The sequence below is a fragment of the Trachurus trachurus genome (assembly GCF_905171665.1).
Source record: "Trachurus trachurus genome assembly, chromosome: 21".
Lineage (NCBI taxonomy): Eukaryota > Metazoa > Chordata > Actinopteri > Carangiformes > Carangidae > Trachurus > Trachurus trachurus.
In genome coordinates this window covers 24336396-24361649 of record NC_139899.1, presented here as the reverse complement: position 1 = coordinate 24361649, position 25254 = coordinate 24336396, and the positions used below count along the sequence as shown (strand labels likewise).

At 40.8% G+C, this 25254-nt stretch overlaps 1 protein-coding gene across 7 annotated transcripts in view; it reads right to left on the bottom strand.

Annotated features, from left to right (window-relative positions):
• cacnb4a (calcium channel, voltage-dependent, beta 4a subunit) overlaps positions 1-25254 on the bottom strand; it is a gene marked incomplete at both ends in the record, with an annotated part of 41946 nt that overhangs the window by 15920 nt on the left and 772 nt on the right. For 4 of the 7 annotated variants that reach the window (XM_083996801.1, XM_083996805.1, XM_083996802.1 and 1 more), the window contains one exon: positions 23897-23980. In XM_083996801.1, the coding sequence (XP_083852927.1) occupies positions 23897-23980 (84 nt within the window). Of the gene's footprint in view, positions 1-13100; positions 13146-23896; positions 23981-25254 lie in introns of those variants that run through there. The other 3 variants (XM_083996806.1, XM_083996807.1, XM_083996803.1) reach the window with 2 other exon arrangements.

Here is a 25254-nt window from a genome sequence, read left to right as displayed (position 1 = left end):
ATTGGATCCGTCATCCGTCATTCAAACATCTGAGACACGCACACACACACGGAGCTCGGGCTCGCCCCAAGCTTTGAATATCCCGCCCGCTCGATAACGACCAATCAAATTCGTTTTCCTCACTTGGGTAAACTCGTGTTGCAGCTCGTGACAACTCGGCGCGACAAACAGGACAAACGGCCATTTCTGTACACCTTTAAGGGTCGGATGGTTGGTCCAGGGGGGCGGGGCTTAGAGAGGTGGCTGCCTTATTGTGACATCACAAAGTCACAGAGATCCTGACAGCTCATTTTAAGGCTCAGTTTCTGAATACTGTCTGTGTGCATTTCTCTGTGGACTAATATTTTGTTACTTTCCCAGTATTAGAAGTTATAGACCTGATCTACAATCAATAAAAGACATGGCACCTTTAAATGGCAACTTGCTCAATATGTAAATGCACCAGATTGTTGCACCACTGCTTACTGATATTTGGCCAAAACCACAGTCGTCAAATCCTAAGAGCACGGCATCAAGGTGCCTGAGTCAGCACCACGTCACCTGCTCCTGAGTGTGAAATGAAAAGCGAAGTCTTTACACACCTGAGCAGGGGCCTGTATCCCCGGCTAATGGACCTGTATTATAGATCCATCAATCATCAGAGATGGATAAATCCACAGGGCGCACTGCCACCATTTTAAAGCAGCGCTGCAGACAGCTATGATGCATGTGTGGCTGCGCTATCTCGGCTCAGAGGACTTCACCTTTGGCTGACCATTACTGTAGCTGTTTGTGTTCCCATGTGGGATATCTGGCTTCAGGTCCAATTTGTTACAACCGCACCGTGTAATAAAAAGCTCCAATGTGTTCGAGCTACTGTGAGTAAATGTTTATACACTGTATAATGGGTGTGCATTGTTGTAATGTTTTTCTCCCTTAAACTTGTCACAGTAATGCACAGTCAGTTTAAACATGTCAGTGCTGCTGCAGTACCGTTCTCTCTAAACTCAGCTTGTGAAGTTTTATTTTAAACACAGTAACAATGTGACAATGAATAATATGTTTAATCCATTTCAATATCATTATAGAAACAATACAAGATAACAGAAAAAAGAACAGTGCCCTCCATAGACTTCATTATCCTAAAACATCATGGTCTCTATTTAACCATTTCATAATCAAGCAAAACAAAAAAACACAAATATGATTTCCCCCATGTCTCCCAAATGTGAGGACTTGGTGCTTTGCTTAGTCTTATATATAATAAGTTGTTGATCAATTGTCATCTCTGCTTTAACATATTGTGATTGTGTTCCTGGTGTTTTATAGACCAATTTATCAATTGCTTGATAAATCAAAAAATAATTATTATAATAACAATAATTGCAAGAATATGTGATAATGAAAATAATTGTTAATTGCAGTCCTGTTACTGATTCTTCTTATTTTTATATATCAAACTTCAGATTCCTTATAGTATCAAAACGCAGGTTCATAAACAGTTATAAAACGTTAAGTCTGTGCCTTCAGTTGTGCCTGTCTTGGTGTCAGACTACACTTCCTGACAAAGGCCGAAGCTGAAACGCGTCAAAGCGTCCTTTTTATACAATAAAGGAATTTTAATATTTTGATACAAGATGAGTTCCTTAGTATTTTCTCTTTTTTTCCCATAAAACTTAAACATATGAGTTGAATATTAATGACACTGTGCAACAACTGTGAGCACAAGCCCAATAGCTGCTTTGTAATATATTGTTTAAATGCAACATGAGCTCTCTTTCAGGTGAACTGAGCTAAGTATTCCTGTGCTAAGTACCTAAAACATATATAACAGTGTTATTATATAACTGATGGACGTGAATTCACACCAAAGCGGCTTTTTTTTCACTCCCCCACTCTCTCTTCCGAGTCCCATTAGCTTGTTGTTCTGTCTCGGTGATGGAGTGAGATGTTGTCGCTGTATGACACAAAGTCCACGCTTCACGCTACACCACAGCTGAGTAATCACTCCATTAGCATAAACACTGGACGCCAGCCCCATAGGCAGCGAACAGCGAGCTTAGTACACACAGACTGTGGTCCACGAGCTAATTACTGCTCATCATGGCTTTCCAGTGCAGGTACTGTATAGTGTTTATTTATTTGTTAGGAATCGGATCCCCATTATCTGCGCTCTAAAGCACCGCTAGTCTTCCTGGGGTCCACATTTAAAAACAGTACATCTAAACATACATATTCATATATTTTTTCTATGTTAATGATGGATAAACTGTTCTTTCCTTGATTTACATACCTTACTTCTAAAATAGTCATTCAAATGGTTTGCAATTTCTTTGGGTTTAGTGATAAAGGTACCTCCTCCACAGTCAATATAAGTTGGTTGTGGAAATGGATTTCGGCCCATTGTTCAGTGTACTCCAAAGCTTATATCATCCTTTGTTTGATTTCACATGGGTTCCATCCGTGGCTGTAGATACTTTCCCAACACGCTGAACTCCTCCAGGTCCAGTTTTTCCTTGGAGAGAGTCAGCACCTTCTGCTCTGAATCCGACCACCTTTCATTTTCAGACTCAGCTGATGCCATCAATCATCATCACATTGTGACATCTGGACTGGCCTTCTAGATTAGAACATCTGCTTTGTTGTTTATTGCGGTCATCGATTCAGCCAGCTTGTGTATGTCCATTTCATTTGATTTACAGTTGGATGACAGACTGGCGCTGGCAGCTTTCAGGTCATCCACCTCCTTTTGTGTAAACTGGAAGCTGATTCTCAGTTATTGCAACTCTTTCAAGATGGCATCATCCATTCTTGTGTATGTAGTGTCCATCAAAGTGTGCACACAAACCCTGAAGTTGTTTTCCTGCTGTTGTAGTAGCTCTTTGTAAAATGCTTTGTGTTGATCCAGTTGTTCACACAGTTGTTCCTGTGAAATGTATTGACCATTGTCTCAGATTAGAGCAGTGGTTACCAACCTTTTTTGGCTCATGACCCCATTTTGACATCAAAGTTTTCTGATGACCCCTGCGATCACGTGATCACGGCCGTCAATCAAGATGCTCAAGCTCAGATATTTTTATATGCTGCATTTTATTTGAACTCGATTTATATTCGAGAAAGTGGAAGTATCAAATATAGTTGTTTAAGATTGTGTGTGGTGTTTTTAATCATAATTTTAAAAAGAATAATGATTAGTTAAAAAAATATTTTTATCAGAATTTTTTTTTAATCAATTAGGCCTACTAGACATTTCAGGCGACCCCATTTGAATCCCAGGCGACCCTACGTGGGGTCCCGACCCCAAGGTTGAAAAACACCGGGATAGAGTTTGAGTTTACTCTATGCGATTCAATAATAAAATTCGACAAGCAATAGTCCAGGGATTCAAAAGATATTAAGTGGATAGAGAGCAGGAACTCTCACAGAGAAAACACCGTTCAGTGTGTTTAGTGTGAATTGTGGCCTGCAGGCTGCCATACATATCAGCCTCTCCAGGGTCCCGAGCCGGTTATACTCCCCTTGTCACCAGCGTTAAATGAGATGAAGGGGTGAATGATGATAAGCATAGCTGCTGCTGCTGCTGCTGCTGCTGCAATGGTTGCTACCAATGACATCAATAGTTTTTATGATTCACTGGCCCCACGGTGTGTGTAACCCACCTGGCTACTGCCATTTGTAACCCTGTTTGTTTGCCAGTCCATCTGCCTTTATCTGCCACTTAGGCCAAATGAGTCATTCTGTGTCAGTTTCCCTTATTTTGTCTTACAATTAGGAACTACAGTATATAGACCAAGGTGCAGTTAACACTGTGTTGCTCCAGTTGCAAGTAAGTCCACATTAAACCAATATTTATTGGCTTGAACAGGCATGCAACAATCAGTGCATGAATATTACATAACCTACAAACACTGCAAAGACTCTCATATTGAACCATGCAGCATGATGTAATACTGTACACAGCGTAGTGCAACAGCCGTGACATATACCATGACTGGGGACGTGCACGTGTTCATTACTTAACTGCTTCTAACCACAAAGTTCATCCCTTTAACAGACAACACGTTGACTGTAAACAGATGGACGACTCAATTACTGAAAACACAAGTGGATTCTTCTAAAGAAATAAGAAAAATATAATGTTAGCATATTAATCATAATGTCATAACTAACTGAAAATGAGTCCTTAATCATTAAATAACTATATTTCTATATTCTCCAATGCTCAAAAATCCCAAAACAATTTAGTACATAATTCAGTCGTACAAAAATCACTGTAAATGGCGTGTAAATATTATCTCTATGTTGTTTATATATTTGCATATGGGGGTTATACTATTATTCATATTTTTTATAAGGCACTGTACCATAACAATTCCCCACAAGATGTGTTGTATGTTTTCCAGATTTCTATAGAAGTGTAGATTTAAGGCTGTACTGTACAAGACATTCATCTCAATCACATTAAGTATTGATCTTATTTTAAACAAATTCATAATTTCATCCCACTATTTTTTTCTGTCATGACACACACTTCTCTCCCACCCTGCTCTACCCTACAGTTGTCTATTCCACGGCATACACATGGCAAATAGTCAAATGTACCCTCAAACATAATAACGTCATGTTGACAGTGAGGCAGGTGATGCATCGTCCTCTTTGTGTTGCAGTCAACAGAGGAACAGCAGAGAGCACAGGATATCATGTTACTGTGTTCGCTACGAGTATGTTTCTGTGTAAACGCTCACACAATGGTCAAAGAGAATTTGTTATTTCCAACATGTCGGCTCATCTTAGAAAAACAGGCCAGAGTGAATGTTGTTGGGTTTATTCAGCCTATTCAGCATCAGTATGTCACGTATTGTATTGTCTAAATGTACATACAGTGCAGGACAATTATTATATAGGTATCATTGATAAACCAACATTGTTAAACTGTTGAGAGTCATAAATACTGATATTTCCTCTCTTGCTTTTTAAAGATATAGTTTTCTGCTTATGTCAACAAAAATGGCAGCTCTCTTTATACTATTTATTAGAGTCATGTGTCTGTGGTATCAAAAAGTGTCAAGTAGAAAACATCTGTTGTGGATATTTTCCTTTTCTAGAAACATTATCTGTCTGAAATGTGTATTTCAATAGTATCAGTAGTGCTGATTTTCAGTATTTTATTTTAAAAGCTTAGACAAGTATAAAAAACACTAAATTTGATAGAGTGTGTTACACTGATTTGGTTTAATTTGAAACAACAGAATGATTTCTGCCTTATGCCACAAAAATAGTGTTTTATACACAATAATAAATCACATTTGATCAGTATCACAGTACGGTATATTGACAATATACACAATTTTTTTTATTACTATGCCACTCTAGATGCTCTGAGCTGTGAGCGTCTCCGGCTCGGCAGGTTTGGTGGATCCTGCTCTGCGTTCTGCGGGACAGCCAGCTGGTGGACGTTTGGAGTCCTGCAGACTCAGCCAAATGGGGTGAAAAACTGGGCCTCAGCACAAATGTTTATCTAAACAGACGACGGCACAGTCTGTTGCCCCCTATGGATGCTGCCACATACTCTGTTCACATTACGCGCATCCGTCCAGAGAGGACGGGGAGGCTGCAGCACGGCCAAATACACGCTCCCTCAGGAGTGAAGCTTCATTCATCTGGACTGAATATTTCATAGATGATAAAAGATGAGAGAAATCAGTCCAGAAATAGTCGCGTGAATCTTTCTGAGCGACTGTGATCTCACAAGAATATTAATCAAGCAAGTAAAAAAAAAAATCATCTTTGAATTAGAAGAGATGATAGCAATGATTTGTCACATTTTCTGTCTTCTATATGGCCAAAACTATGTGGACGCCTCATTTCTTATTGCTCTCTTGGCTTGCTTTTATTTTGAAAGCAGTGGTTCATATTATACTTTTTATACTTTGATTTTGTCACTAAAAAGGAGCTCCATCTAAAAACAGATGTTGACAGCTGTAATAACTGCACACACTGCACGTGCAAAGACACACACACACACACACACACACACACAAAAGAGGTAAAGCTCATGGGAGCAGGAAACATGCTTACAAAGGGTTGCTTGACATCAGGACTATGATGTATTGCTTTAAATTCTGCCCTGTTCATCACTTTCACCTCCTTCACCACCATCTCATCCAATCACCATCCTCACAGGAGAGCAGATGCTTTTTACATAATTTTGTTTCCTCTCTCGATCAGCTGTTTACGCTCCACAATGAAAGAGATGGAAGTGCACTTTGTTTTTAATGAACTCTATGTTATCATCATGGCGTAGTAGGTAATAGTAGACCCGCTGTATGTGACCTGTAGTCCCGCCAACACTGAGTAAATTACATGCTTGACTGATGTCAAGTGGCACACAGTCAATTTATTATTGAGGAGTTTTCCTTTCAACCTATTCTATCATGAAAAATGCAAAGAGATAGCTCACCATGCAGTTAACACAATAAAAGACAACTGGAGGACGTGCTCTTGTTGTGAATCTGAAAGTATCTTTGTGAGTAAACCACAGGGGTTCAGTGAAACAATTGCATATCAATAATTTAATGAAAATAAATGGTAAATGTGCAACAGAGGGTTTGAACTGCAGTAAGTCTTTGAAATCAAGCTGCCATGCCTGGACAGTGAGGATTAATGCCTTTGTCCAGGGCTTCCAGGCGCCTCTACTAATGATCCATTCAGAGCCATGGGAGTCTTTCTTTGAAACAAATAACTGTTATTTACTGCCTCATTACAAATGAAATCTATAACTTGGAGGACTGAGGAGAAGGGGAAATAAAAGCATCAGTCCACTGCTCGAGCAGGGCACCTGGCTTATGTTTCACCATTCACATCACAACAATGAATTACACAAGGTTCTCCCACAACAAGGAGGCAGTCCAGTGTGTTAGCAGGATATTTGTAGTAGAGTTTCAGGTAATGCTGATTGACTCTTTTTTTCTTCAAACAATCCATTAATAGAGTAGTTTAATTTATAAAAGTGGTGGAGAGTGGGAAAAGAAAATCCATTAAAATCATCAGGAGCTAGTGACAAAGTCTCATATTGCTTGTTTTGATGGAAATACAAAATGGCACTTTGTGTTTGGGTTAATTACTCCTGAACAGAAGTAAAGTCTCACTCCAAAACACATTCATCTCCCTAACTTGTCATTATTTTTCATTTTTAGTTTGACTTTGTAACATCTGTTCACTGTCAATTCCCAGGTGACAAACTGGCATATTTACAGCAGCGTTTCTTAATGTGAACTATCATCTGTCAAATCAACCACTGAATACAATAAATAACCACTATCTTGTCCATTTTAATCCAATATTAACAAATTTGAAAAACAACTTATCCAAAATTAGACTTAAAGAAGTTGACTTGTTCCTAATTTGTTTTGACAATTTTTGCCAAAAAACTCATTGTGCTAATTTTACCAAATTCTCGTGACCATTGCAGAGAAATTTAGCAGAATGTGAATGTATTGTAGTTTCTGCAAGACAGTGATGGTTAATGGATTGTATTTCTATAGCACTTTTCTAGGCTTAAAAGCCACATTAAGGCACTTGACATACTGTATTCACATTCACCCATTCATACATTTTATGCAGTGCTTTTTTTCTACCATACATGCACGTTTGCACAATTTTGGGTTCAGTATCTTGTCCAGAGTTACTTCAACATGTGGACTAGAAGAGCCGGGCATTTAACCACTGATCTAAAAGCTACTAAAAGCAAAAAGTCACTAATGCGTGTGCGGATTTGGTCGCGTTAATGTTGATCCATACAGTTGTCATGTTTACATTCCTTAAACTGATGAAGCATGAATGGCAGCGATGAAGCCATTCAGGCCAGAGACCGCTCAGCAGAGCACGAGGCACTTTGAAGCACTCCCAAAATTACTATCATGTGCACAGACACAAGTAACAACTGTGCCGATCTCTCCCCCCTCTTAACTGCTTGTCTCCTGTCTCTTTCTACACACACAAACACACACACACCGACAATGAGTTGATTGTGAGGTTATTATCTAACAGTGTCAAGTGGCCGGTCTTGAGTCCATCATGCCACACTCCAGTCTTATCTGTGCAGACGCCAGAGCCCGGCCTGTTCTCCCATCTCCATCCCTCTTCCTCCCCGCTGACCTGCACCCCTATCAGACGGCTAAAAGCATTCTGTCTTCGTTACAACCAGGGCCACTGCTTAGGGGAGAAAGAGGCTCACAGCCCAGTAGGGCCCACAAAAAAAAAACCAGTAGCCTAATCTTGCTATGAGTAAACTATTCTCCATATAACCATGACTAATGCTGCATCAGCATCAAAACAAAGCCACATAACATGCAATAATCATTAAACATGTTTTCCAAGCGATAACCCCCTGTCATCTCTTGAAAAATGATGTACAGTATGTAGTAGTCCATGCTGGAGCAACAGTAGCCCCCACAAGCTCTATTAGCTAATGTAGCACAGACAGGTTAGTAGTGTTAGCTATAATAAGAACAGAGAATGCCAAAACATAAATCTGGTTACTAGAAACGAGTGGAGAGAGGAGCAGGAGTAGAGCCAGGTGACAAAGAGCGCAGAATATATGATGAACAAAGTGATAATAATACTAGATCATCCTGTATTGAAAAATAAACTGCACTTTCCCTTATTAAATCAACACAGGATGCTCTACTCTACTCTAATGTTACGCTACGTTTTAACATGTCGTGGTGTGACATTAGAAACAAGAAAACCAAAAGTCTAATGAGACATAGTGGAGAGGTACTAAATCAGAATGACAGGCAAGTTGTCTGTTACCGTCACTCACCAGCACCGTTGCTCTGGTTGAAATAAACAAAAAATCATAATACACAGGTATTAATTACAACCATCAGTAACAGCAGCCAGGAGGACAGAGGGTAAATATCTCCAGGCTCATTTTTAAAAAACAAAAACAAAAACATGGAACTTTCCAACAGCACCATTACCAATCAGCTGCTGCAGCAGGTTTACTAGACTTTGTATTTTACATAACAGCATTTGTAAAGATGAGTCATCCATTAAACAACACTGTATAATGTTTGTGGTGCAGAAGTGTAGTAAGTGAGTAACATTGTTCCTGCAAGATAAAGCAGACAATTAACTTACTCATACTGGTAATTTCAAACTATAATATCTAAAGGTTTTTTATAGCTTCCATTGTTAAACTGATGAGATGACCTGAAGCTCATGTTCATCACAGTAATATCAATAGCTAATCATTGATCCACACCCAAAAGGACACATATCATAAATTGTGAAAAAGTAAGTTACTCTTCACCAATGCACTTTACTTCATTTTTTGTTCACAATCCGATTTTGCATCACACCATATCACATTGCACTTGTGGTATTTGTAGAGAGCACAAATTTTCAGGCAATAATATCTCTTTTTTTCTTGCTTGCATTGTTAAACTAATGATCTAAACTAATAGCTCATCCCATCAGCTCAAGCTTTAACATTAATATCAATAGCCACTGAATGAGCCACACCCCAAATTACACCTATCATTGTGAAAGGGAAGTTACTTATCACCAATGCGCTTAACTTTGTTGTTTCTGATAGACACAATCTGATTTTGTATGGTATCATATGGTATCGTATGGTATGGTATCGTATCGTATCATATCGTATCATGTTTGTGGTTTGCTAAGAAAGCACATTTATTCATTTAGATCGTAACAGCACTGCATACACAATCTACTGAGTCAAACAAGAGATCCTGCAGGTCGTTACAGGTTGAGATTGCAACAAATGCTTTGGCCTTTCTCTGCCTGTTGCCTCAGAAGTCCCTGGATAAATATCAAGACACCCACAAGCTAATGACAGACACTGATAGCAAACCACAAGCAAGAGTAAGAGCCCCAAAGATGTTTCCTGTAGCGCTGCCAGCTCTGCTCCCTCTAAACACTGGACAACATCAGCTCTAAAAGCACATGAACAGGCTTTCAAGTCTGAATTCAGAATCATTTATTATGGACTGCACAACACGTCGGCAGAATTTGCTTACGGTACGGCATAATATTACATATAACACATAGTTCTGTGTTGGCAAGAGACAGACAGTACATCAACATTACATGCGGACTGGACAGTATCAACATAGACAAAGGTAGTTTTATGGTAAAGTGGTGGGAGGGTTAGGGTTAGGGGTTAATGCCTGTAATTTTTGATGCTGTTTTTATGATGCGTTGGAGTTTACTGTATGAATGACTGTCCAGACCCACATACCAAACTGTGACGGATGATGTGAGGATACTTTTAACTGTGGTTATTTCGTTTTACTTGAGCTTGAGCTGCCTGCGGTGGAATAGCCTTTGCCTGGCCTTTTTGATTATTTGACTGGTGTTATTGTCCCATTTGAGTGTGTGGCTGATGTGAGTGCCCAGGAATTTCTGTAAGAGTCCGTTATTGTGATGGGTTTGTTCGGAGATATAGAGGGGGTGTGTTCGGGGATGGGTTACGTCTGAAGTCCGTGATAAATTCAATGGATGGTGTGAAAGTGGACAAAAAGTAGATAGACAGATCTACTGCACAGACACACAACTGGATTTATTGCATGATCGAAATCAGAAAAAGTTAAATCAAAAATATATATACAGTATATATATACTGAACCTGCAGCTGAATGTGTAATAATGAAGCCTCACACTAATCATACAGTATCTGAATAGACCGAATGAGGCAGTTTCCTTGGGAATATTGGGGTTTTATAGAGACTGCATTTCCTGAACAGTGTGAGGTGGAAGTAAATAGCCTCATCAGTTATTCAGACCCATAATAATGGAACAATACCACATGATAACAACGGCTGAAACAACAGGAAACAGATGGCGTTTGTGGATTGTGCTGCATCTATCAGGGCCATACTGTATAGAGTATCACATTTGAGGGAGTAATTTTGGTTCTGGGTGCTCTGTTTCGTTTAGTGCACTGACAATGTTAGAGGGCTGGGAGAAACACTTCCAATGTCCACAAATTACGCACACATGCTTCTGGACACTCCACGAGCAGCTTAAAATTAATTTTCATGCTGTAGAAAATCAAAAAGCAATGTGAGAAACAGCTCTAAGAAGCCACTCCACACTACAACAGACTGATTCAGGCTGGTGAACAGAGCAGAGCCAAACGAAAGTGAACGTGCATTTGCCACGTGGCCAGAAAAACTCATCAACTCTAAACGAAAACTTATGTTGATCTGTCTCTGCCAGTTTTGCAAATAAAAAATGTCGTACTATAAGGTCATCATATCAACTTGAAATGTCGATGTTGTGTTCACACAGCTTATTTCCACTGCTTCAACTTTGTAGAAACCAGACAAATCAACCAGCAGTGCTTCTTTCAGAAACACTGACAACATCAAGTCTTAAAGCAGTGAAATTGTGCATCTGTCAAACCTGTGAGTTTACAACATCTGCCTGGACAAAAGTATACGGACACTCTATATGTTTTTTAAAAATCTGGGTCAGTTTTTTTTATTAATGTTTGGCTTTCCCTCTTTTAAAATGTTATAAATCCATGAATGTGTTATAAGATGTTGTTATTAAACAACATCCATCTGTCTGGAAAAACCCCTGGTCCAAAGACCACAGAGAAGCAGTGAACTGAACTCGTAGTTGACTTGAACTCTTCAAACCTTGTTGTTTTATTTTGGTTATTATAATAAATGTTTATTCCTATTGTGTTTCATTAGATTATTATGTTTTGATCGTGCAGAGATAGTAGATGCATGACCAAAATAACGTCAGCTTGATATAATTCTGTTCACATTGTCTTTATGCATCTACAGAAAAATAATCCATCATCTACAACTCAAACCGTTGACCTAAACATCCTCAACTGAAGGTGAAAAGTGAAATAACAGTGGAGCTGCAGCTACTGGATCCTGTGTTTGGCTGTCCTGCTGGCCAACACCAACACCTTCAGTGGCGTTTCTTCAACATGAAAAAGTCCCCGTGCACAGATCCAGGTCCAGACAGACAAAAACATTTTCCACTGTGGGAGAACTTGACCGGACTGCACAGAGAGTCCGACCTGACATATCGACTGTGACACAGATGACAGAACTGGACCAGAAAGATGGAAATGAGCTGAATCTTCAATACTAAACTACTCACTCTCCTGCTTAACAGTGACAGAATGAGGGAAAAATTTCCCTCCACCTTTAATCCACATGAGGCAGCCAGGATGTCAGGTGGAGTTACAGAAAGGTCTTGACAGATTCTGGCTCAGTGGGATTTCCCCTCCTTCTCCACCCCCTCCCCTCCCCTCCCCGTCCCTCCCCTCTCCTCCGTCGAGGAGCAGCTCCTACATTTATTGATTTTTCCCGACGCTCCGACACATTTTTATCCCGTGGATGTCCACTCCGCCTGTCAATAGTAATGTTTGCCTCTCTGTATCAAAGCCAGTGTGTCGCTCCTTCTGTGTGTATGTGTGTGTGCAATGGCACTTACTATGTGTGTGTGTAGAAAATACGACAATTTATACTTATTGCAGAGGGACTGTGGTATTTCTCCAGCGAGCTTTCATTCTTGTGTTGTGTGATGATGGACGTCGCAGTTTTGTGCAAGAGCACACGAGTCTCTTGCAGACGGATGGAGTGTGTGATGAGGTGACGAAGGGAGAGACAAACAAGACAAGTGAGAAAAATACAAATGATGATGTCGCTGGGAATCACATATAGATGTGCTCGCATCCAGTTTGGCTACCCAGCATGCACGCTGTGGCCATCCAGCATCCATATGGAGGAAATGCTGCTCAGGTCTGCAGACACTGAGTCCAGACAGGAGGAGACGAGCATCAACTACACAGCTGGTTGATTGAGGAGCGTTAAGACACACTCTCTCTCAATTACACACACATACACTTATGCACACCCTTCCCCCAACCTCTTCTACTAACTCCCCCGAGAGGAGCGCACGTTCAGCCCACTCAAGTCTCCATGCATACCGTGGGTGTTTATGTAGGGATCAACGAGTCACGGCACAACAGAAACGCATGGGTTTACAAGTGTCAGACACCCCCCTCCTCCTCCTCCTCCTCCTACTCCTTCCACCCTCCCTCCCTTCCTCCCTCTGCCACTCACCGCCTCCGAGTCTTCAAATCCATGTAGGTACAAGTTATCGTACATGGAGGAGTGAGAATCCAAAAAAGCAGCTCCACGGCGGGAAAATCAGACAGAAGGAGGAAAAAAAAAAACAGATCAACCTGTTCCAGAGAGGATGGATGAGGAGGTGACAGAGCCCAGAAGCAGCAGCAGCAGCAGCAGCAGCAGCAGCCTCTTTCTCCACATGAAGGTGGACCACAGAGCAACAAGACCACACCAGAGGAGCAGATGGATTTGAACCAAAAAAAAACAAAACAAAACAAGGTGGGGCCCGCTGGTTTTTTCTCCCCCCCTGATGCTGAATTGGATGTTATTGCCCCCGAGCTGAGCGAGTGGTGGTTCCCATTATAAGGCAGCCTGGTCGTCCCCAGAGGCAGATCAAACCTGGCATTTCATCTGCCTTCCAAGCTCAGATCACACGAGCCAATCCCTTCCTCCAACACTGGCTGATGATGACAAAGGTGGGATGCAGCGTGCTGATTGGCTGGTGGAGGCTCCAGTCAGCCTGGCTGGCTTTGAATAAGGAAGAGGCATGGAGGGAGAGAGAGAGAGAGGAGGGAGAGAGGGAGGGTGGTGGGGGTCTGCAGCCTGAGAGCATCATTAACCAGCAAGCTGTGAATTCAGTGCATGGATGTGTGTGTGTGTGTGCGTGCGTATGTGTGTGTGTTTGACGTAATCTCTTCACCTAAACACCCATTTGCAAACACCGATATGTAATTTACTCACAGGGCGTCGCAGCAAAGGTCGACAGCTGAGGTATGATACTTTAAACAGGAGGCAGACCTGAGCTGAGCCGACGTCGCTCCGTTACAACAAGTGCTCATGTCTTTACAGGTCTGTGAACGCACCACCGCAGCCATAAAAAATCAACCTATAAATGTCTGTAACAGGAAAACTGATCATACAGGACATCAATCAAGAAGAGCTACAGAGTCCGAGTCCGAGCTTTGACACCTTTTATGAGCGATGTCTGATCAATGCAGCCACAGATTAATGGAGGAGCAGTAAAGCTGCTGCTGGGGAACAACTCATCTTAACATCTTATATGCTTCCTGGATGAAGTTCAATAGTTTCCTCCAGTTTTACTTAACATTTTATTTAATTACCATAAAAATGATCAACCTTTTTTTCCCACTATTCCTCCTCGCCCTCCCTCCTCCATCATATCTCCATCTATTTGTATTGATATGCGCCATAAATCTTTGTTGTTCTTAACTTAAAACTAATAATAATTAAAAAAAAAATGTTATTAATTCAATCTGTGCTGCTCAACACTAAGACTCACAGGCTGGGCCAATTGAGGTGATAGTAAAACCTGCCACAAAATAAACACACTGAAAAGAGAGAAACCACTTATTTGTTAATGTCTGCTGTTTGTTTTATGTTATGTTAAACTGTGTTTTTTTCCCCCCTTAACTTATGTTTCTTTTATGCACACATTTTTGCAGGGGACAATAGGTTTTCTGATTCTGAATAGGAGAAACAATATGGTTTAAGTCAGTTTGTTTATGTTTGAATGGATGTCACTTTGTAGATCTTGATATTATCATATTGCACTAGCCTAATTGTTATTCCTCTGTATACTCTTATCACTTAGTCACTTTAGCTATGTATGCACCTTAATGCAGAGACTACTTATGAAAAATCAAATGCAACTGTTAAATATATAAAGTTAAAACATCAAACTATAAAAGATAAACAAATAGTATTAATCAAACCTCTATCTAAGGCCTATATAGAAGGCTGTAGCAGCTTCTTTGAGAGAGAAAGAGCAACAGCGCCCTCTCCTGACAGACTGTGTGACAGCAGCTCCTCCTCCTCCTCCAATCAGACGCTGCATCTTCATCAACCCTGCTGCAGTCTCTCAAAGCTCCTGACGGCTTCATCATCATCTATCAGATATTCTACTAGAGAATCAAAGGTGACGCATCAAAGAGCTGGGGTGTCACTTGCTCAGATAGCGATCAGTGTGTGTGGAGACGGCGGCGGCAGCTCTCATAAAGTACGTTCTGCTGTGAGTGTGTGTGTGTGTGTGAAAGTCATCTATCATCATCCCGTGGTTAACACCTGCACCTTTCACACTCATTCATCCCACAGAAGCTTTTGTTCCCAGAGTGATGTACAGATGAGCTGTGTAACTCAAGCCACAGTGGATCAAGGAGGAGCCTTTCACAATAAGAGCTTCAACACCACGATTCAGAGTCACAAGGCTGCAGGTGCAAGAAGTAACACATACTGTAAGGAGAAAGCTAAATATAAACAAATACAGAGAGGGAGAGCACATTAGTTCACTAAGTACTCTTGGAAGAAGTAGGTCTGATAAAACAAGTATTCTGCTGACATCCAATGTGCAATGAGTTTGTTATTTCTGCTTATACAACAGTTAGTAATTAGACTGGGTGAGAGGCATTATGTGAGTGATGATAAATATGTTCTATTTATTTACTGTTTACAGTAATAGCATTATTATCTTACTTAGACTGGGTCGAACTTTAAAATGTTTCCAGGATGGGGCATCGTATAGATCACTCTCTCATAAACAAAGGCTATTATAGTCCATGAGTGTCATTCCCTTGTTCTCTTTCTCCATTGCCTGTCTCTCTCCAGCTGTCCTGTCAGAATAAAGCCACAAAAGGCCCGAAAAAATACTTTTTTTTTTTCTTTCTTTTTTTCAGAATTTCCAAAATTATAGAACAGCACATTAAAGATGGACTGAAAAGATAACTCTTTGGTTTATCAGAGTTCATTATCAAAGTAAAGTATCAATACTGAGCACCTAGTCCCAGTCCAGCACCAGTTCAATTGTGTTCATAGAGTCAAATAAATGAAATAGACAACAAATCATCAATCAACCTGTGGCTGCTTATTAAGTTTTTGAGTTTGAACTAGTATGATGCTCTTAGAGTTGTTGTATAAAAGTAACGTCACACTTTCCCTCTCATGTGATATTGTTTAATTATGTTCAAGGCCTGGGTTTGAATTCTGACTGGTTTAATGTTATGAACCAGGTCATGGTTCGGTTCAGCTGTTTTATTTTAAAAGTTATAATGGGACATAATAAATTGTTTTGTTAAGAATTAAATGTTTAATTTCTGAAGTAATTGTCCAGCAAAACATTTTTGTTTCATGAATTGTTTGGATTTGTTGTTTTCTCTGTTCTTATATGGTTGCAAAGTGAGAATATTTGGGTTGAGTTTTCAGACCAAACAGGCGCTCTAACTGTGAAACGATGGGAATACTTCACAATACTTCTAGTTCCTGTAACTTTTCTGTTGCAGCAAAAGTTCAAAAAAGAAGAAGAAAAGAGCTGAGCTGGTGTGGAAACTGCAGATTGTCCTATTCATGGGTGATCTTGTTAAGACGGTCACAGATTTACTGAGCAGCTACTGTGGAAGACTAGTGCATTGTGCCAGCCTGAGCTATGACAGCAGAGTCTGGGCCCTGTGTCGAGTAATTCATGAATTAAAGGCTGCTGAGTTGAGCCATGTGACCTACATAAGAGGGATTAGCGGCACGAAGACGCCCGACTCTTATCACTTCTTCTGGCCACACGCTGCTGAAAAATTAGGTTAAAGGAAGGTCTCTATTTAATGTTTAGTGATTCAGAAATTAAATTAAGTTTTCCCGTCGTTAGCTTCGTCGTCCAGATATTAGACATTTCTAAAAGCCGAGCGAGCGTTCACGTTTTTTTTTTAACTTTGTCTCAAATTTGCATTTCAGAGGAACTGAACTTAGTGACGTGAATGTGAATACGGGTTAAGACTTTAATTCAGATTCTGGTGTGAACCACAGACCTCAGCTCTACATTTCACTTGTGGTGAAAAGTCATTTTCTGGTCAGCCTCAGATGACAACACCATTAAAGCCTCCACTGAATCTATTAGAGAACAAAGTTGTACTTTGCATTGCAAACTCAGACTCTTTCTCACAAGGGGATGCTGCTTGTATGGTTTTATGGTTCTGACAAAACATGTTGGATGCATTTTCTTACCTCTCCCCTGTTTATTGTTTATTTATTTTGGAAAAGCATATTAGAATCACAGTTTTATTTAAAAAGTGATGTTTTTGTGTTCATGTTCAAACCAGGGCATCAATATGAGTCAAAATAACTTCCTGTAACGTCTGAAACCTCATTTCCCTGCAACATTTTTGGGGTTTAATAATGTTATTTTCTAATCAAGAATGATGTAACTAACTGAAAATAAAACTTACATCGTCATGGTTGCTTCAGTTTTACATGACTGTAAATATCAACCACCACATAAGCTGTAGGAGGAGAGATCAGATGACGTTGCTAAAGCAACCAAGGTCATTTTTTCCATGAGTGAGTGAATTGGTTTAAATTTACATTTTGGTCCAAATACAGGAGAGAGAGAAAAAACATGACTCAGCTGTGTTTTTCTTCCTCCCACCTGACTGTTCCTCGGCTTTAGAAGACATTCAGTTCATTTCATTTTGTCAACCATCTTAGCTATGATGTTAAGTCAATTATCCTGCACTGTTACTTTCTCTCTGGCTCTTTGCCCATAACTTTCAATAACCGTACTGTATATCTGCCCTCTGACGTGGACATGTACCTACAACAACTCACATGTAGGGCTGTGTATTGGCAACACTTATATGGGAGAGTTTAGGTGGGTGAGGATATAATATATTGTGATATATTTGCAATACTGTAAATTAGATGATATATTTTTTCCCCCAAAACGCCTATTTGTCTCACTCCCTGTTTTATTTCCTGTTTTATTTTGAAGTCAGGGTGCTGTCTTCCTGTGTGTTCCCTGCTGTGATGACCTAATGTGGCTCACCTGTGTTGATTTCCCACCTGTGCCTTGTTCCTCCTCCTGTGTATTTAACCTCAGTGTTTTCCCACAGCCATTGTTGGATCGTCAGTGTTTCCATGCCCTGCATTTCGTCCACAGTTTCCCTGCATGTTCCTGCTTCTTCCCGTTTTTATAAGTAAAATATATATTTTTTTTTTTCATTCAATCAACCCGGTCTCTACCTGTGTCTGCAAATGGGTCCAGTCCTCTCCAAAAAAAACCTGACAAAATGTGTGCAGTGCACTGAAAATCAAAACAGCTGCATCTGCATTTATGTTCCATAGCTTCTATAAGATCCTATATTATAGTAAAAAACTTAGTAAGCTAGAGGAATTAACATCTGGAAAAACTCAATAGTACAAACAGGAAGGCTCAGATAACCATTAAGAAATCAAACAGTGTTATTAATCTGATACACGTGACGCTCACTGCATCAACTATTTTTCATGCCATCTGAACAAATGAATCACCATCAGTCAGAGGCTCAAACACGACACAAAACCACCGTCACCACCACCAGCTATTGATAAACCATTATTATCACGTCATAAAATATTGCAGTATTTGGTAAACTTCACATCTTGACTGTTCTATCTTGTAGATACTGAGCTCTGAGAACACAGAGCACATCATAGCGAGCGCTGTACAGTAGGCTATATTAGCTCCCTCAGTCGACAAACACAAATATCAGACTAACATGAAAACAGGTCAAAGGCCGTCTGAGCCCGTTCAGCGCTGCAGCTCTGGATTATTCCTCAGAGCGAAACATCTGCCGAGCTCCGCCGCCCTCTCTCTTAGAAAGGGTTAGACTGGAAACTGCTCACGCGTCCTCTCCTCTCACATGCTGCACAGGAACATCTGTCCACGCTCGCAGTGCTGCGTCGTGTAGGTTCAGCTACAACATCTGGCAGAATCAGCTTCATATAGTACCAGCTACTATCTCGTGACTCAAACTCATCCACTATAAATGAAGCAATCACTTAAAGGGATAGTTCACCCAAAATTCAAATTTCACTCATTATCTACTCACCCTCATGTCGACTAAGAGCTGTGAGAATTTTCAGAGTCCTATATAATGGTTGTGAATGGTGCTCACTTTTCTTCGTCCAAAAAGACACACCAAAAAACATCCAAATACCTCCATGCTGCTCGTCTGTTATGTCCCTCTTGTATTGAAGCCCTGACATGAGAAATTGTTCCAAAAAAAATTAAATAAGTCTATAGTACTGTACGCGCTTTGGGTATCGGGTAACGGTAGAAAAGCGCTATATAAATGTAATCCATTATTCATTATTATTATTATATTTTAAGCTTGTTTGTAGCAGAAGCTCCCAGTGTCTCAGTTCACTGCTCTTCCTGTGTCAGTGCAAATCTTGTTGCGTGATTCGCACTGACCGGCGGAACAATTTCTCATGTCGGGGCTTCAATACAAGAGGGACATTGCAGACGAGCACTATGGAGGTATTTGGATGTTTTTTGGTCTGTCTTTTTGGACGAAGAAAAGTGGCATCCATTCACAACCATTATATAGGACTCTGAAAATTCTCACAGCTCTTAGTCGACATGAGGGTGAGTAGATAATGAGTGAAATTTGAATTTTGGGTGAACTATCCCTTTAATGTAATGTCTCTATTTTTTTGTCATTGTGTCATTTCCCATTTTCCCTAATGGACTGATCTGTGTGAGGTCATCCCACAGAGTGTAACACGCTCATCCTCACCGTAACTCTTAAATCTTAGAGCCAGTTGAAAAGTTCACTTAACAACGGGCAGCGCAGCTCAGCGCCTCATTCTGCTCTCTCCACTCAGCAGCGAAGTGAACGAGTGAACATAAATAACCTCTCTGCACAGACTTTGTGCCATAAAAGCAAGATTTTCAAAGCACAGAGCTGGTTTAAGGATTATCTTTCTTCTATCGTAATAGAGCTTGTCTGACAATAGAATGTAGAAAATAACTTGTTCAGGCCACTTTTTTTTTATCTGCACTCAATTACGGTGATGTCGTTACATGCATGCCGCTCTCTCTACATTGAAACCCCTTGATGCACTTGTTCTTCGTTTTATTACTGGAGATGTTCCGAACCCACCACTGTGTTCTTTATAACAAGGTTGTATGGCCATCGAAGTGTAAGGAGGGAACAACATTGCATGGTTTTTATTTACAAAGCCTTTCTTGAAATTTTACCTGTTCATTTTACCAGCTTAATCTCACTTAGAGTTTGTAACTTGCACACTCGTTTGCAGGATATCTTGGTTTTACAAACTCCTAGTTATCAGGACAGAATTAGGGAAGATTGCCTTTCAGTTCTATGCCCCTCAAAAGTGGAATAACTTATAAAGCTGTCTGAAACTGGATCATCTTATTTCTTTAATAGCTTTAAAGGTGTTCAGAAATGGCCTGTTTGTTGTCGTGCCTCCTTCCACGAGTTTCCACGAGTTGCCGCACAAGTTTACCCGAGTAAGGAAAACGAATTTGATTGGTCGTTATCGAGCGGGCGGGATATTCAATGTTTGGGGTGGGACCGAGCTCGGCGTGTGTATGTGTATGCAAGTGTGTTTAGCTAACATAGCTAGCTAGTATGCGATGTTATAGCTTGCTAACTTAGCTAGCTAAAGCTGAGTGATGGACCGCAGGGATCTGGAGGAGGGTGGAGTAGGGACGGAGGAGAGTTTGTGTCGGTGGTGGTGGACGAGTCTCCTCGTTTTTCTCAGACGTTTGATTGACGGATGACGGATCCAATATCAGTGGCTGATGAATCGTGAGCATGTGACGCATAAATGCGCCTGCATTATCCAATGCAAAAAAAAAAAATTACCCCACTTTCATTGCGGATTTAGTCGAAAATATAATTTTGCTGTAAGTTCGGGCTACATCGTCTGATAGATTGAGTTATTACACTAATTTTAAGACCCATAGTGGGCTCAAATTCAATTTTCTTTTCTGAATACCTTTAAATTTACTATCAAATGTTCTACAGCCTGTATGTAATTGTGGATTATGATTTTGATTGTATTTGTATAGTGTATAATTGTGTGTTTTTTGTAATCAGGGCATCATTGAAAAAGAGAGCTCGCTCTCAATTGACCTTCCCTGAATAAATAAAGGTGAGATGAAAAAAATTGAGATGTGATAAACTCAAAGGGGCCTGAATGTGATAACAAAAAATGTTCCAGAGAAGAAAATGTTTTGAAAGCTGTGTTCTCTGTAAAAATGTGTACTTTGTGCTGAAAAGCAGGAGGAGGAGGAGGAGGAGGAGCTGTTTCCTGCTCATCAACCTTCTGGGCTTGACCCCCGTTGTCGAGGGGCGGCCGTTACTATGGATACACGAGGGAATCAAAGAGAGCCCACTGCTCCTCTTCTCACCTGATGATGATCACGTCGGTGATGACACAAATCACAGCGGGGGTGTTCAAGAAATCCGTGAGTGAGTGAGTGAGTGTACAAAAGGAGGAGTGAGTAAGAGCTGTTATGTGTCCACGTCTCCGTCCTTCTCTCTTTCTTCTTCACATCTTTTTCTTTCTTTCTTTTATTTCCGCCTTTTGTTTCATCTTCTGTTTGTTTCCGCCTCTCTGCTCATTATATCTTGTTTGTCCTCCTTCCCCTTTGAGCCGCACGTCGTTACTCCATGAAGTGGCTGTTCAATAAATACTAAGGCGGCATCAACAGGTTGCCATGTGCAGCACATAAACTACACTGCACAGTGCTGGTAATTAAAACACAAAGCCATTAGCGGCTGTTCATGTGAATCCATCATCATCAGCTGGTGCAGATGATTTTGAATGGAATTAAATGAATGATGCATTATAGATCTACAGCGTGTGACCTACAGCTCCTTGTACACAAGTGACCTACATACAATGGAAAACACACCCGCCATAGATACAGTACAAGCACCGACAAGATCATAAATCACAGCTGGCGGCACAAGTCGTCGTCGTGTGCTTTTTGTTTTTGCGTGCCCATGTGAAAACGCCTCGGACCACAGATTTGACATTACAGTATCTCTCCTGAGAGAGAAAGCTGGCAGACATGATGGAGGAGGCTGGGGGTCAGGTATGGAGAAAATAAATAGTTAAAGAGATGGGGAGGAGGGGCAGGACAAAGGTATAGCCTGTGACAAACTACCCCTGGTGTCGCTGAGCGGCCTCTCCAGACTCAGTTCCCTTGGTAACTTGTTAGCAGGATGTCAAAGTCCAGGGTAAGTCCTTTCTGCATTATGAATTACAGAAGGGACCCAATACAGAAAACCCATTTGAATTTGTTTTACAGTGGCATGTATAAAAGAAGGCGGCAGCAAGTGCATTCAAACAGCTGCCTGACCCCGTCCTTATGAATTAAACATGGCTGGTCGACGCCTCGTACGCTGCTGCCGCTGCCGCTGCTGAGCAGCCTGACTGAATTCCCAGGCGGATACAAATCAAGGCCATTGATTCCCTAAACCACAGCAGAGGCTGAAAGCTCTCGTCCTCCTCCTGACTGTGTGTATTTATCCGATGTCACGGCTCCTTTGTTCACTTTTCACTCGACATTAGAGCCCAACTTTTTTTATGGCTAAGACGACTGAAAAGTTTTGGAGTGATGGATTGAGGTCAGCGAGCAGCCGTGGGATACTGGTGCCAGACAACTCACTTCGTCAAGTCCCGCAAAAGTATGAGGAGGGATTTCAACAGGCATTTCTTCAAACAACAAACCCCCCCCCCCCCCCCCCCATCCCGAATGTGCTCGGCATTTACAGTGACTCACACCACGCTCTGGTCGAGCAGAGGTTGGCGTCGGTGATTGACTAATGGAGCCGACTCATCACAGGCTTCCAACATCAAAATAGTCAGGGTTTTTTGAAGTTCTGTTAAAAGATTTCAACCCAAAAATGTATTTTACTGCCAATTACAGAAAACAGGGTGGTCGGGAAAAAGCTCGGATTATACTTTCACTGAGAGAAAATGCAAATAAGGTAAGTACAAAGGTAAGAAAATACAAAGGTTTTCTCATTCTGCTATAGAAAGCTCACTTGAGAAGTTTTTTTAAAAAAAAGTGATTTTATTATTTTAGAGTATAAAAACTACATCTGTACAGTGGCCATTTTATGACAAAATAAACCCAGTTAATCAGACTCACTTCTAGATTGTCAGACTTTCAATAAAGTGGACGTATTCATCCTTAGCTCTACTGAGCCTGTGTTGCTAACATTAGCCAGTTTTAGCTGATATTTCATGAACAGTGTCACTGCTGTACAGATTGTCCATTAAAAAACAGCTATAGCAGCTCAGCATGTTTCAAATTTAATTGATAATTGATATTGGATCAAATATATATGTATACAAATAATTTCTTAAAGGGGACATATTAGCCTATGGAAATATCACTTATGGAAATATAACTTATCACCGCAAAATGTGAGAATTGACAAAATAAATCTGTAATGTGCACTCCCTAGGTTGAAATTGACGTGGTTTTACGAGCTGTCCCCTCAGTTGTCTTCCAGTGATGTAACTAGGTTTCGAATTTGCATAATATCACCCCTACCTGGGACCAGTAGAAGGGGCGGAGCAAGCAGTGGTTCATTTGCATTTAAAGGGACAGGCTCTGAAACCAGCCGTTCTGAGAGTATGAAAAGAGCTGTGATGTTTGATCCTTGGGGTATTTTGACCAAAGCATGTCACAGATATGTCTTTAAGACACCCGGGAACTATTTTAATGTGTGGAAAGGAGACATAATATGTCTCCTTTAAAGTTGAGTAGCTGTTTGTTTCTGTATTTAGGCTCTATGATGACCTGGTGACTGATGTACGTATGTTCCTCTATCAGTCGGGTTCCCATGTTCAGCTGCTCTTTGAGCTCAGCTGACATTACAGTAGAAGAAGTCAATATGGTTTATAACCACAGTGCATCGCCATGGTGACATGTAGTCAGCCAGCAGCTGCAGGTGTTTCAAATCCCCGGATGTGTGTCCTACCTGTCTGAGGATGAAGCTGGTGGAGGTGGTGCTGCCGTCGGACCTCTTCAGTCGGCTGCGTCTGGAGTACGTCCCTCTGTTCCCCTGGTGAGGCAACAACAAAAACAACAAACTCAGATTAAATCTTCACTTTCTGTCGTCGCCACACTCTCACTGTTGTTGTTATTGTTGTATCCTCATGGTATTTATCCATTCCCCCTCTTCCCTACGCTCACTCAAGGGCACCTTCCTTCCAGCAAGCCCATTAAAACCAGCATCTCGGGCCCCTGGGTTGACAAGGCTCTGACTCTTTCCAGCTGCCTCTTGTCCTCTGCGATGACCTGATTATATGAAGTCAGTCTGTTACCACTTCGTCAGATCGCCATTATGCATTTCTTTCTTTGGCATGAACATATTTCCTGACCTTGTTTTCATAGGTATAGGCAGCCGATGTTGTTTTGGCGACACTTCCATCTGATCTGCATGGGAGGGGTGGGGTGGTGGTGGTGGTGGTGGGGGGGATATGATAAATGACTTCTCAGCTTTTCTAACGCTGCATGAGTGGCATCCTGTCCTCCTGTAACACTGGGGAGGGGGGATGGGAGGAGGAGGAGGAGGAGGAGGATGCATCCAGGGTAAAGCCGATGCATCCTACCTTCAAATCCTCCAAATAAATGAGCTAATTTACTCACATTTACTTTTCACGATCAATTCAATCTATAAGGTCAACCAGAGTGATGCCCTTAAAGTTCTTGTTTTCTCAAGTCAAAGTCATTGGTTTTTAGCATCACTAAAGTCCAGGACATACAGTAATTGTTCAATGAGGAACATTTTTCTTGCATTGCAGCAGCTCAGTTTGAATCAACAAAGATAACATCACAAAACTCCACATATATTTGATCTGGGCTTAAAGGCTATATTTAATTTTAGGACGCACTGGTGCATGACAGAGTGCTTCTATCTCCGGTTTGATGGTGACATTAGATGTTGGCCTATACACGCAGATTCTTATTTGGTGGAATAATTTTGACTTTTAGAATACAAACTAGCTTTAGTTCAGTCTGATTTTTTTTTTTAAAGAAAAAAAAAAAAGATGTTGTCATGGTGTATTTTGTTTACAGTGTTTCATCATTGCGCCATGATTTATGTAACACTGCAATTTCCCTGTGGGACTGATGGAGAACTCTATATATGTCATAAGGTTGGGCGCTGCAATATATTCCATGAGATGATATAAATCTCTGTTGTCAAGTTGTTTTTCACCGTACCTTTAATACAGTGATGTCACTCTGCTCCTTCAGCGTGTTTTCTGGTTTCATTTCAACACTGAGGCCAATATCACAGATCAATACGTGGACCTAATATGTGGCTGAACTGGA